This window comes from Siphateles boraxobius, unplaced genomic scaffold, assembly GCF_051911475.1.
Source record: "Siphateles boraxobius isolate OS27281-9 unplaced genomic scaffold, OSU_SipBor_1 23, whole genome shotgun sequence".
Classification (NCBI taxonomy): Eukaryota; Metazoa; Chordata; class Actinopteri; order Cypriniformes; family Leuciscidae; genus Siphateles; species Siphateles boraxobius.
Genome location: NW_027508844.1, coordinates 740,658 through 754,745, shown reverse-complemented (window position 1 = coordinate 754,745; position 14,088 = coordinate 740,658). Strand labels below are relative to the sequence as shown.

The 14,088-nt window shown below is 39.8% G+C and overlaps 1 protein-coding gene and 1 long non-coding RNA gene across 4 annotated transcripts in view; both read right to left on the bottom strand.

The window, feature by feature from the left end:
- Window positions 1-2,002: 2,002 nt before the first annotated feature.
- Window positions 2,003-2,685, bottom strand: LOC143747585 (uncharacterized). Its single transcript, XR_013206763.1, has 2 exons — window positions 2,497-2,685; window positions 2,003-2,388 (listed from the first exon to the last, which is right to left on the bottom strand). It is a non-coding gene; the product is annotated as an uncharacterized LOC143747585 (long non-coding RNA).
- Window positions 2,686-5,741: 3,056 nt separating this feature from the next.
- The window catches only part of LOC143747603 (FGGY carbohydrate kinase domain-containing protein-like), a 45,283-nt gene continuing 36,936 nt past the window's right edge, over window positions 5,742-14,088 (bottom strand). Inside the window, exons 10-16 of one of the 3 annotated variants that reach the window (XM_077240426.1) lie at window positions 11,395-11,456; window positions 11,177-11,327; window positions 10,483-10,557; window positions 10,233-10,353; window positions 8,833-8,927; window positions 6,178-6,239; window positions 5,742-6,051 (exon numbers count right to left, since the gene is read on the bottom strand). In XM_077240426.1, coding sequence (XP_077096541.1) covers window positions 5,964-6,051; window positions 6,178-6,239; window positions 8,833-8,927; window positions 10,233-10,353; window positions 10,483-10,557; window positions 11,177-11,327; window positions 11,395-11,456 — 654 coding nt within the window. In that variant the 3' untranslated portion in view covers window positions 5,742-5,963. Of the gene's footprint in view, window positions 6,052-6,177; window positions 6,240-7,481; window positions 7,550-8,832; window positions 8,928-10,232; window positions 10,354-10,482; window positions 10,558-11,176; window positions 11,328-11,394; window positions 11,457-14,088 lie in introns of those variants that run through there. The other 2 variants (XM_077240427.1, XM_077240428.1) reach the window with 2 other exon arrangements.

Genomic DNA, 14,088 nt, shown 5'->3' with positions numbered 1-14,088 from the left:
GGTAAACCATACTTGGAATTTTACCCCTGCATTTAACCCATCCAAGTAAGTGCACACACATTAGGAGCAGAGTAGTGAGTAGTGAACACACACACACTGCAAACGTGAATACACACACCCGGAGCAGCAGGCAGCCTTGAGTGGCACCCGGGGTGCGATTGGGGGTTAGGTGCCTTGCTCAAGGACACCTCAGTCATATTCCTGCCGGTACTGGAATCGAACCAGCAACCTTTGGGGCAGTCCAACTCTGTTACCATTAGGCCATGACTGCCCCTTATTAAGGTGGGAATAATAATAGCAGTGACTATTGGTGTTTTCTTTTTGCTGTTCTGCTGTGTTGTGCCTTTTCTCAGATCCATGCTGGCTAGTGCAGCTGCAAAACAAATGATCAATGTGTCAGTGAAACCATCAGGCATTGACATTGGATGCACCAACTCAGGAGTATATCCAATTGGCCCAGGCTTGGACGAACTGGATGACTTCCTTTGAGAGGTTGGATGAAGAAGCAAGGAATAAGGGTACCTTATTACTTTTGATTTTGATAATATTTTTACTCTGTTTTTGACAAGATAGGGAGATAGCCCCACTGTGTATTTTGATTCGGGGATAAAACTAGTTAGAACAATTAGAGCATGGGTAGAGTAGGAAGTTAGTTAGAGTGTTACTATTTACACTTTAAATATATTCCTGTAACAAGTCAAGAAATTTAGAACTTACATGCATTAGACCATTGGAACATGTATATAGTTATAAGTGCAAAAGAGGAATTATTTGCAAGCGCGGTCATCGTCTGTTGAAGAAACACGAGCTGACTCAACTGGTGGTTTAAAAACCCGCTGTCTGCTCTAACACCAGATAGCGCCCCTGGCTGGACTGGGGCACCTCTGGCAACGATGGAGCAACCCAGATAGCACTCCAGGCCACCGGAAGCGCCTGCTCAGTTCCTCTGGCAACGTGGGACAGCTGCTGGAATTCAAGTTCATACACTGTGATTGTGTTATTGAATGTTTGATAACCTGAAGTAATGCATCCCCTTAAACTGATGATGTGATAGGAAGGTGAGATATTTTACTCCACTCTAGCCAATTGGGGGTGGAGATGTTTGGTCTTACTATTCCTCCAGGGTGTACCCTTATGATGAAGGTTTATTGATAAAGTTGGATGGTCTAGATCGGCCATTTTTGATAGGTAATAAAGAAAGAGATCTATTCATGAGGACACACCCTGGGTAAGAACGGTTTGAAGGTGGGACTAGAGAGAGTCCCAAAGGGGGGATGTGTTGGGGAATTTCATTTGTCTCATACATGGGTCTGAATATAAAATGCTGTAATGCTGGAGAAAACCAGGCCTAATGATATGAGATGAACAGAAAACTAGGCCTGAGGGGAGGAGATGAACAGAAAACTAGGCCAACAGGCAGTTTATAGGTAAGGACAGGAGAAGAAACTGGGTGAAAGGGCATGGAAAAGTACCTGAAAATCATGTATAAAGCCATTTTTAAAAGATACGCATGCGCAAAGAAGGTTGCCTCAATTAAAAAATAAAATAACGATGCAGGTGTTTTTAATCATGGTGACAGGTCAAGGAGGAGCAAGTAGAAAAAGATAACTGTATGAGTGCTAATTGGACACTTAACGATAAGAAAAAGGTATAAGACCTGAGCACTGGGCCCTTGTGAAGTCAGATGAGTGGCCGTCATCTAGTGATGGGCAGATCGAGGCTTCGTGAAGCAATGAAACAGTCGAAGCAAATGTGCCATTTTGTTTCGAGGCTTCGAATCAATCCGAAACCCGTCTCCACGGTGACACCTAGTGGTCACTTGCAGGTGTTGATCTGAAACAACCTTTACAAAGAGCTAATAAAAAAATGTGTTGGTTTTTTTTTTTTATTATTGTATTTTTGTAATATATGAAGCTTGTAACCTGTAGTCTCTTCACATTGCATAATGTGATTTTGGTCATGAAAAATGAATATTAATAAAAATAAATCAAGCCACAATGTCTCCCTTTCTTATAGATTTTTATTCAAAAATATTAATTTCTCTGCTGTTGAAGGACTCAGCCTACTTCTTTTTTTTACAGATAATTTCTCCAGCCTTTGAAAAAATTCTCTCACAAGGGACACTTGTTGCTGGCATACAAAGATATTTTTTAGCTAGGACATTCAAATGAGGAAAGATTACTGCTCTCTCTTTCCAGTAAGGTAGAGGATCATGAGTTCTGGGCAAAAACGCATCGCTGAGGTATTTTTTCACTTCCACTGTGGCATCAGCTGTAGGATTGTGTATCATCTGGGTCTCACGGATACGATTGTCAAAATGTTCCCATAAACTGTCTTGTGTTTCAACTGGTGTTGATGATGATGGGCCTGATGTTGACATTTGTGGTTCTGAATTAAAAGAAAACGGCAATTAGTAACAAATCATAAACTGACAACACATATGAAGTATAAATTTCATGAATCACATTACATAAGATAACATAGACTGAAACTCACCAGGAGTTGTGTTTGAACGCATCAGTGAAGCACACTCCAGTGTGATGTGCTTTTCAGCATCCAGGGGTTTGGCAGGATTTCCAAAAGCCACATTTTTAAACCTTGGGTCCAGCAGTGTAGCCAGTGCCAAGGCTCTAAAAGCCTCGTACCCTCCACATCTGGAGTGCAGACCTTCTTGTAGATGTGAGCCTATGAGCCAACACAAGAGAAAACCATATTAATTAAAATAATGACAACAATATGAGAGTTATGGCCAATTACACGTATGGTCATAGTGTCCTACCTAATTGTACAGTTGATTCCTGCGTTGCATTTCCTTTTTTCTGTGCAAGCTTGTGCTGCAACATCCTGTACAATGGTATGAGCTTTGAAGCAGACACTCTCTGTTCCTCTGACATCTCTGTTGTTGCTAGTTTGAATGGTTGAAGAAGTGTCAATGACTTTTGAATAATGTCATACTCAAGACTTGTCAGGGGAGCAGTATCACTGTTTAAATTGGCAAGTGCAGCACCCACTGGCTCACGTTGCTCATACAAGCGTTGTAGCATGTCGAATGTGTTGTTCCATCTCGTTTCAACCTCCTGTATCATTTTCAGACTTGGTCTGCCCATCAAGCTCTGCATCTCCACAAGCTTGTCCTTTGCTTTGCAGCTGGATCTGAACAACCCCACTATCTTTCTGGCTTTCTGGCGAATTTCATTGATGACTGGGGTTTGATCCAGGGCCTTTTTCACTATCAAATTCAAATTATGAGCAAAACATGGGACATGGCGAAGGTTGAGTAGCTGGGCACTTAGGATCATGTTGGATGCATTGTCAGTCACCATGCAGTGAACTTTGGAGGTTATTCCCCACTCAGCCATTAGCAAGGCTTTAGCCTCCATGAGATGCTGGGCTGTGTGGGTTTGGTAAAACCTCCTTACACCCAGTAAAACAGTTGCCATTGTTGCCTCTGGTGTTATGTAATGGCATGTTACACCAAGATATCCATCCATATTAATGGAAGACCACATGTCAGCCGTAAGGCTAACAAATTCCCCCTTTTGTAGGTCCTCCATTGTCTTCTCCTTGGTTGTGTTGTACCTTTCGCTGACCATTGTTTTAAGCACCTTCCGGGATGGGAGGACATTCACAAAGGCCCTGAAACCCTCATCCTCCACGATGGTGAAGGGCTGCAGATCCTTCACCACCATGTTCAGAAGAGCCTCATCCAATTCCCTCTGTCTGCCTTTTAAAAGAGAAGATAAAACATACTTTCAGACAAATATATTGGAAAAATAGTAGCCTACCGTGAAAGTAGTCTACTGGTTCATTTGGAAACCTTCCTAAACAAAGTTATGTTATGAATATTAATGCTCAGTGTGCAGAGAAAGATAAAGTGCATTATAGAAATACAACAATTACAAAAAAACAAAATGATTTCTTGGCTGTAGATTGGGTACTCATATGTAGACATATAAAATGTTTATTCACAAAGTATAATATTATATTGACAACATTTGTTTTTAAAGTGATTGGCAGTTGTGATTGGGATGTTAGGCATGTCTTAGTCCATGGCCTTTCTAAACAATGGCCCAACACTTAGTTATTATATTTCACTTATAATTAGCCTATATTTCAAACAATGCATACCTTGCTTAGATGGCCCAGCAGTGTCAGTAGGAGGCCAAAAGTGTTCTATACTGAGAAAAATCTTTATCTTCCTACTTACGGTCTGAGTCTAGAAATATGCAGCATCGCTGGTGAAGAAAGCTTTAAAGTCACTGTTTCACTACTGTGCACTGCTGAAAGTATCTTATACTGAGAAGAATCCTTACCTTCCTACTTACTGTCTGAGTCTAGAAGTATGCAGCATGGCTGATGAAGTAAGCTTTTAAACCACCGTCTCCCACTACTGTGCACTGACGAAAGTTTCTTGTACTGAGAAGAATTCTTACCTTCCTACTTACCGTCTGAGTCTAGAAGTATGCAGCATTGCTGGTGAAGTAAGCTTTTAAATCACTGCACTTGCGTGCGCCGAGGACTGAAGCACCTTTTAGACAGGACGCGGAACGCTGCGCTGCGTTTTGAAACCTATTAATTTCAAGGACTTCCAAAGATACATAACAGCTACAAATATATGCACTATGCAAGCACTATATACATGATTCACCCTATTATACTTTATCGACACAAATTGATAAGTCAAACAGCAAACTGCCATCCCCAAATAGTCTATAGATACATAGTCTGTCTTTGACTTGAACAAGGGTTAAATTACTCGTCAGGCTACAGAATACCATAATTCCTCCGTTCTATTTGGCCTAAGAAATCGAGAGTCACGCAGACCTATAACAACCCAGCCACAACATAATTGGGAATAACATGCCTTACCTTAACAAGAAATGGATTTCAAGGACTTCGCGCGCAGATCAATGGCCTCCACAGTTTATATTTTTTAACATGAGTTAACATGTAGCCTACTAACCATGATTGGAATTTGCACCGCAGCGCCACCACACCTTGATGCTCATGAATAGCATGTACAGTTATCTTTATTGAAGTGAATTAGGTTTAAATCGCCATCATACATGCATGAATGAATGATATTTTGCTATTTTAGACATAATTCTCCACGATGATCACATTACACAAAACTGAAATTGCACGTAAAAATGAAACAGTCAATATTTTTTGAGACCCCCCCAAAATTTCATGAATCACGTTTTCAGGGGAGCCCATGTCTTATTAAGGGGAGCCGAGCTCCCCCTAGCTCCCCCGTAGTTCGCACCCTGGTCGAAACGTTAGTCATTCTATAGTAATAAAAATATTAAAACGTTCTGTGCTCCGGTCCTGCTCCTTGGTCCTCGCTAGACCTTGGGTCCTTTTCCTCAGATTTTTGTGTCCTTTTCTGTGAGGACTAACTAGGCTGAAGCGCAAGTGACTCCTTTCTACTAGAGCAGGGCTGTTCAATCGTTTAGATGCCTCAGATCCCCATATATGATCATTCTCCTGCGAGGAACCCTATCCTAAAGTTAAAAAGACAACACACAACCCCTCTCACACACACACACACACACACACACACACACACACACACACACACACACACACACACACACACACACACACACACACACACACACACACACACACACACACTCTCACACACACACACACACACAAACACACACACACACACACACACACACACACACACACACACACACACACACACACAAAAGAATAAATATTGCAAAAGTATATATTTTTAAAAGCCTTTTATTGCTCTGAAATGCATATTACAACACTGATTCTAGTTATGGTCGAACACTTGTTTATAAAGTGGTTTCATCTGGTGATATTTTCCTCACTCCTGCTCATTTGTGTAAAAGGCTGAACACTTATAATGTTAAGATGAATACAAATCTAGTGTTTTTGGTCATTTGAAGCAGACTCTTCTAGTGTTTAATCTGGCCGTCTGTGTGTCAAACTCCATCATCCTCCATCAGCGCCACACACTCCTTCTGATGATCATAAAGACGTAGAAACACAGCGTACTTCCTTCTGTAAAAGCTTTACACACAGAGACCAATAATCATTCATTACTCATGCAGGAGACATGAATCCTGATCTATGACTGTATTAAATCTCTGCTATGTGGATTAATGCTTTATTACGAGAAACATCATTGGATGGCACCTTTCTAGAGCAGGGTTTGGTCTGACGACATGCCCGATTCTGCTCATCTTCATCATTGCTTCCTGAGAAGAGAGACAAGAAGTTTGGTGCATGAATTTACACGGAGAATACACTGTATACAAATAAATGCAAATTAATTAATGTAATGCGGAACTACTGTTACATACGCGGGTTCTTTAGGGACACATAATCTGTAGCCCCGCGCCTTAGGCAGTTTTTTGTCAGGTCGACGACTGTCCAGTGAGTGAGTCACAGACAGCAGCACTAAGGACGAGTATGGCGAGTGGTGGCGACCCACAAGAGTTAGGCCTGTTTTATACTTCTGCGTCAAATCGGCGGCGTACCCCCGCAGACCCCTCTGCGTTGCCACGAACCCCTCTCCGACCCCTCCGCTCTGATTGGTCAGATGCACCACGATGCAACGCAACCTGACGCAGAACCATAAAACGGCCATGACCCCTGTTGGAGTGAGGGCGTAGTTACGCTGTGGAGTTGACGCAGAAGCATAATGAGGCCTTTAGAGGACCCGCCGGCCTCTTTAAAGGGGGGGTGAAACACTCAGTTTCAGTCAATCTCATGTTAATCTTGAGTCCCTATAGAGTAGTATTGCATCCTTCATATCTCCAAAAAGTCTTCAGTTTTATTATATTTATAAAAGAAAGATAGGCTGTACCGAGTCTTTCCGGAAAAAACTGAGCGGGTGTGGGCGGAGCTAAATAATCACGAGCGCGCAAAGCATTTGTGTTGAGAGCGTCTGGAAGCTGTGACATCCCAAAACAAACCATGGCTAACAATCAGATTCAGCCATACATTTTTGATCCCGAATCAGATCCCGTGAGATGGGCAGTGAAATGGGGGAAAAACGCAAGGTCTCGAGAGTTTTTTAAAAGTAGAAATTATTTGAACTTGGTGTTTTTAGAACACCGTGTCATGCGCGAGTTTTACAACATTTGTGTGTGTTTACTTGTGGTTTATGAGGACATGATTTGGTTTTACAATAAACAACAAGACACCTACAGTGGCCAGCTAAACAAATGTATATAAACACACACACACACACACACACACAGACAGACACACACACACACACACACACACACACACACACACACACACACACACACACACACACACACACACACACACACACACACACACACACACACACACACACACACACACACACACACACCATACATCGCATGCTCCATAGATACATTAACTATACGTGATCATGTTGTTTACTTGCTGCGCTTACACGCCGATAGTTCACAACACACGACATTTGAAGCAGTTTTACTCACCGCCTGCGGTTCCAACGCACGACCGTGAACCTTTATCAAGACTGCTCCATCCTTAAGCATTAGACGATCTGCAAAAGCCAAGCACAGCGCTTTGATGGGCATACTGCCTTCACTCTCTCGCTCTAGGCTACAGGTGCGCGCGCGCCCTTCCGGGAGAAGTGCCTTTAGGACCCGTATAAGGAAATTCCGGCGCATCTGACGTCACACACGCCCATACTCGGAAAAAACTTTCTTAAACTTAAGAGTATTTGTGGCACAGAAATACTCCATCAAACCTACAACTTAATTTTTGAAACTTTGTCCATGTTTGGCATGGGAATCCAACTCTTTAACAGTGTAAAAAACTCACTATGCATGAAAAAGCATTTAACCCTCCTTTAAGATCGCAAGTTTAGGAAAACTTCGGTTTCCCAGTCAGTTACAATTAATTAAACCAACAAGCTTCAATATTAGGTTACTCAATTACTCACTATTAGGTCTCTCTCTCTCTCTCTGGCTCTCTCTCACTTTCTCCGGTTAATTCATAAAAACATTATTACAGCGCTACTTTATTTCACTTTAGAATTCTAGATATGAGCTGTAGATAAACGGGAGGGGGAAAATCAGAACTATATATCTTTTCCGTTTTGACCAGCAAATCATTCATGACTCATGACAGCTGTTATCTTATCTATTTATCCAACCCATTTAAAAACAATCTGTCAGTGCCATCTTTTGGACATTCATTATATTGCATTGGTTTTCATTTCTTGTCCTCAGAGCACTAATCTGTTTAGTTTTTAGTTACACATTCTACATTGATTAAAAAAGAAAATCAAATGTTTTATTAATGATAGTATTATTTTATACAGAAATATTTTTTTTATATAATTCAGATGAGAATAAAGTTAGTGTTAATTAAAATTAAGGAAAACAAATATATTGAACTGAAATATCAAATTAATTTTAAATTAATTCAGGTACAATTACCATCAATGTCAATGTTATCAATGTCTTTTTTTTCTTTTTATTAATTTAATTAATAAACGAATTATATATAAATATTGTCAATGCACTACAAATAAACTGGTTATATGCCTTTACTTTCACACAGAGAAAGAGAGAAATGTAGTAATACACTAGGTGGTACAGCCTGAGACATGCACAATTAAAAAAAAATTGCCTTCTGCATTTTTGTTTTGCTATTCGCTCCATTGTACCAAACTGGTATCGAACCGTGACTTCTGTGTACCGTTCCACCCATAGTGTGTGTGTGTGTGTGTGTTGAACCTGTATGGAGTCACAGTCAGATGAAGGACAGGCTCCGATCACAGCGGCTGAGTGTGTGTGTGTGTGTGTGTGTGTTTTTTACCTGTATTGAGCCACAGTCAGATGAAGCACAGGCTCCGATCACAGCAGCTCCCAACAGAACGGCCTCTGGTTCGGCCGACAGGACCACCGGCAGCCCTGAAACACACACACACATCCCTCAGAGCACTGACCCGTGGTGTTGGTCATGTCATGTCAGATACCTGAGTGTAGAGACCTGCACTTCTGCGAGACTACCCCGGGACCCAGCGCAACCGAGTGCGGCGCGGGACAATATTTGATGGGTGAATGCGGGTGCGGGCGGCAAGATATTATTGTGTGCGGGTTGCGGGAAAATAAAATTATTTGTGGGAAATATAGAACAAAATAAAATAACTAGAAACAAATAAACCGTTATTTATCTAATGCACAACCAACAAGGATAACTAAAATAAAAACGATTTACAGGCACATGGTCGGAAGCTAACTCTCGCGTGGTTCATAGGCGCAGAACAGCCAAGCCTACCACACAGAGGCAAAATGTCTGCACCGCATGACACACGCCATGTACTTTGCATTCCAGCTTCCAGCGCACCATCGGAGAGGGCTTTCAGTATTTGCGGTCGCATACTGGAGCAGAGACGGATTAATCTGAAGCCCTCATCAGTGAACGACATGCTATTCCTGCATGGGCACATTAAGTAGTCATACAGTTTTTTTTTTTATTGTTTTAGTTAATTCAGTTTTTTTTTATTTAGCTAAATATTTAAAATTGGTATATTTTGTTATTGAGGAATAAGGATAGTTTTTGTTTAATGTTTTGAAGGAATTGCTAAAAGCAAAGGCGGCATTCTTAAGCAGTATTAGGCCCTATATATAGGCTACTTTTGAACATGAAAGAAATCCAGGTTTATTATTATTATATAATTTATTAGGCTATACTATAATCATTATGGTATATTTTTATTTATGTACATTTCTTACTTTTTTTACTGTATTTATTTGTTCTAAGTTCCTTGTTCAAGTTCATCCATTGAATTAAACGCAAATAAAACAAAACATTTGTTTATTTTCCGTTTCTTTTTTTTTCTTTTTTATATTCAACAGGGGAGCAAGTGAAAAAAATCAGAGTAGCAGGCAGAATATGCAATGTATTTAAAAAAAAAAAAAGTACTTATACGTTTACCCGCAGGATTTTGCGGGCGGGAGCGGGACGAAACTTGATTGTTGCGGGCGGCAGCGGGAGAAAACAACATATATTTTTGCAGGAAACGGGATAAAATCCGTCCCGCGCAGGTCTCTACCATGTCAGATAAATGAGTGAGTGTGTGTGTGAGTGAGCATTGACCCGTGGTGTTGGTCATGTCATGTCAGATATATGAGCGTGTGTGTGAGTGAGCACTGACCCGTGGTGTTGGTCATGTCATGTCAGATATATGAGCGTGTGTGTGAGTGAGCACTGACCCGTGGTGTTGGCGTGTGTCTGTACGAACAGCGCGTTCTTGCTCAGCCCCCCGCACAGGAAGAGGGTTGTGATGTCATATCCTGCCTCTTTCATGGCATCTAGGATGTGTCTGGTGCCAAGCTTCATACAACAGAGACACACAATCACATTAACACTGTAATACTGAACACTTAGTTAGTGTGTGAGTGAGAGTGTGTTTGTGTGTGTGTATGTGAGAGAGAGTGTGTGTGTGTGTGGTGTGTGTCTTACAGCGATGGCCTGAAGAGTTGCTAGATACAGCAGAGCTAAATCATCCAGTGTCTGTGATAAAGTGAGTCCCACAACCTGCACACACCAGCAGTGACATCATCAATCAACTCTCCACCACTGCAAACATTAGTTATAAAAGCTAAAACTATCTGATGTGTCTTTTTTCTTAATGGTTTAAAATAAGAAATTATATTAAACGTAAAGAAAATCTTTCTTTCTAGAACGTAAAGAAAAAAGTACTTTATAGGGCTATTAACATTATTTTCATGACATTAAGCAAATGTCCCTGTTAAATCCACATTTCTGTCCTCTGAAATAAAGGAAAAAAGCCCAAAAATATAATTTAAAAAAAGATGTCATTACTATAAATGTTAATTTGGAGTTCATTCTCAATATTCTCATTCTAGCAGCACCAACAACCCTAGCAACCACCCACAACATCCGAACAACTGCCTGGTGCCAAATTTTGCCGCAGTAAGCACCACTCACATATTCTGCAGAAAATGTACGTCCAGTTATCAGTTTTATTAATAAATAATAAAAAAAATAAAAAAAAAAATTAAATTAAAGGCAGTACAATGAAAACTGGAACATAATGAATAAATAGTAAAATGTAAATATAAATTTAAATCTTATGTTTTTATATTATATTATATTTTTTCATCAGCTCTGTAACAAGCACAGCGTTCCTCACCGATCCCCGTGACGTCTGGTCGGCCAGAGGAGAGCGGTTGCCGTGGAAATCAGGCCAGATGTGCAGGCCGGCCGTCAGCTGCTCCAGCTGTGCTGCGTCTCCAGACATGTGCTCCAGATGGAGGTTCAGGCAGGAGTAAACGTGTTTCCCACTGCAGAGAAAAGCTCAGCGATCAGACTGAGTGAGAACAGAAACGCATCAGAGTGACTGATGCTCACCTCTTCTCCGCCTGCTCTTTCAGCTGCCTCGAAGCGGCGTGTCCGTTCACCACATGGTCCACCTGAAAGCACAAGACATAGCTCTAATTAAGATATTCATATATTTCCATGTAAACCATCTGTATATATAGCGTATTATGTGTTTATTGTAACGTTTGTCACAATGTCCTGTAGTACAGTGATGACTGTCTGGAACCAAGCAGCCAAACTACCAACCAACCAATAAACTAAAAAAACAACAGCCAACCAATCAACTACACCAACCAATCAGACCAATCAACCAAACAACCAATTTAAAATATCAACCAAACAACCAACCTAACGACCAACAAAACCAACCAATCAATCAAACTACCAAGGAAACAACCAACCAAAAACCAAGAAAATAATCAAACAAACAACCAACCAACCAAGAAACCAACTAATAAACCAAACAACCAAGAAAACCACCAACCAAGTAAAAAAACGACCAATCAACTAACAAACCAATAAAGACAACAACCAATCAACCAACCACCCACCAACCAAGAAAACAACCAACCAACTAATAAACCAAACCAAGAAAATAACCAACCAACTAATCAACCAATCAACTAAACCAACCAATAAAAACAATCCATCAATCAACCAAACCAAGTAGAAAACTAACCAATCATCCAAGAAAAACAACCAATCATCCAAGAACAATACAACCAATCAACCAAAAAACCAATCGAATCAATCAACCGATCAATAAACCGAGAAAAAAAAACCAACCAACCAAATCAACCAACCAACCCAAGAAAAACAACAACAACCAAACAACCACTCCTTTCAAGAACAAAACAACCAATCAATCAACCGATAAACCAAGAAAAAAACCCAACCAACCAATCAAATTAATCAACCAACCCAAGAAAAAACCAACAACCAATCGAATCAATAAACCAACCAATAAACCAAGAAAAAACAACAACCAACCAATCAAATCAATCAACCAACCAACAAACCCAAGAAAAAAACTAACAAATCAATCAACCAAACAAACAATCAACCAAGAAAAAAACCCAACCAACTAATCAAAATCTACCAACCAACCAATAAACCAAGAAAATAGCAAAACAACCAACCAATCGAATCAATTAACCAACCAATAAAAAAACAACCAACTACCCAACCAATCAAATCAATTAACTAATCAACCCAAGAAAAAAACAACCAACCAAGTAGAAAAAACAAACAAACCACCAATCATCCAAGAAAAACCAACCAATCAACCAAAAAACCAATCGAATCAATTAACCAACCAATAAAAAAACAACCAACTACCCAACCAATCAAATCAATTAACTAATCAACCCAAGAAAAAAATAACCAACCAAGTAGAAAAAACAAACAAACCACCAATCATCCAAGAAAAACCAACCAATAAAACAAACAACCAACCAATCAAATCAATCATAAATCAATCAAGAAAAAAACCCAACCAAGTTACCAATCAAATCGATCAAACAACCAACCAATCAATCAATTAATCAACCAAGACATCATGGCTCTGTTTCAAACCCAAATAAACTGTCTTTCTGTCAACATTCTCAAGCAGCGTCTTAACACAAAGCACAACCTCATAAATGACTGAAGCTCTGAGCATCAAACAAACACAGATCGCACAGGAGACTCGACTCACAAAGGAGTCGAACAAGGATAAAAACACAGTGAACGCACAACTATTCATAGTTTTCACTGGAGTTGGCTATCGTTTTTTTTTTTTTTTTCGGTGCCAAATCAATACTTTTAAAACGGTACCGCTGCCTAAACGGTGCCTGAACAGATACTTTAAAAAAAGAGCCTCAAAACGATGGTGAATGACATTAAAGAACGGCTTTTTTATTGAAAAATAAATAAATAAAATAATCTTAAAAATTAACAATATATAGATTTTTTAAAGTATACTGAAATATTTAAAGTGTACTAAATACAAAACACAACAAATTTTCATAATAAATTCACAATAAAACCCAAGCCACCTAACCCAACTACAATAATTTAACACTAAATAGCAGTTACATTTCTATTAACAGCAAAGTAGTGTGTATTCTTGGTGTGCTACAAACTAGCTTCTCTTTTGCAGAAATATTAACACATTTCTTGTCTTCTCTGGCCAAATATGACACCTCTCCTGACTCCTGACTAATTTATTAGATGTATGTAGGTCTGTTATTGTAGGGACATCAACTTTACATTTTCACACTAAACATGTTGCGGAACAAAACGTGATAGTGATTGGTTGCGTGACGGGCGAGTCAGTCCTTGGCTGATATTTTTTATTCTTAAATACATGTAAGTGAATGTGTTTAATCTTTTAAGAAACCTTTATAATGGTCATGACTCATGTTAGTTGATCTAACGCATAATGTTCGCCATGTTAGTACGCACCGCAGTTCAGAGAATTGCATCTGTCAGATTTAGGCCTATAGCCCGTCAATTCATCCACTTCTCCCAAAATACATGAAAGTGGCCAATGAAGTGTGAGAAGAATAGAGTAAATTTTATTCGTTGTGGTTATCACAACCATGCATCTAAACACGTCTTCAATTTATAATTGAAAGGATTGTTATTGCTGCTTCCATGGACATCGTTGTGTATTTTACAAACAATAAATGTATTGTTTTGCTAGTAGGTAGTCTACTTATGTGTCTAATCACACCGGTGTGA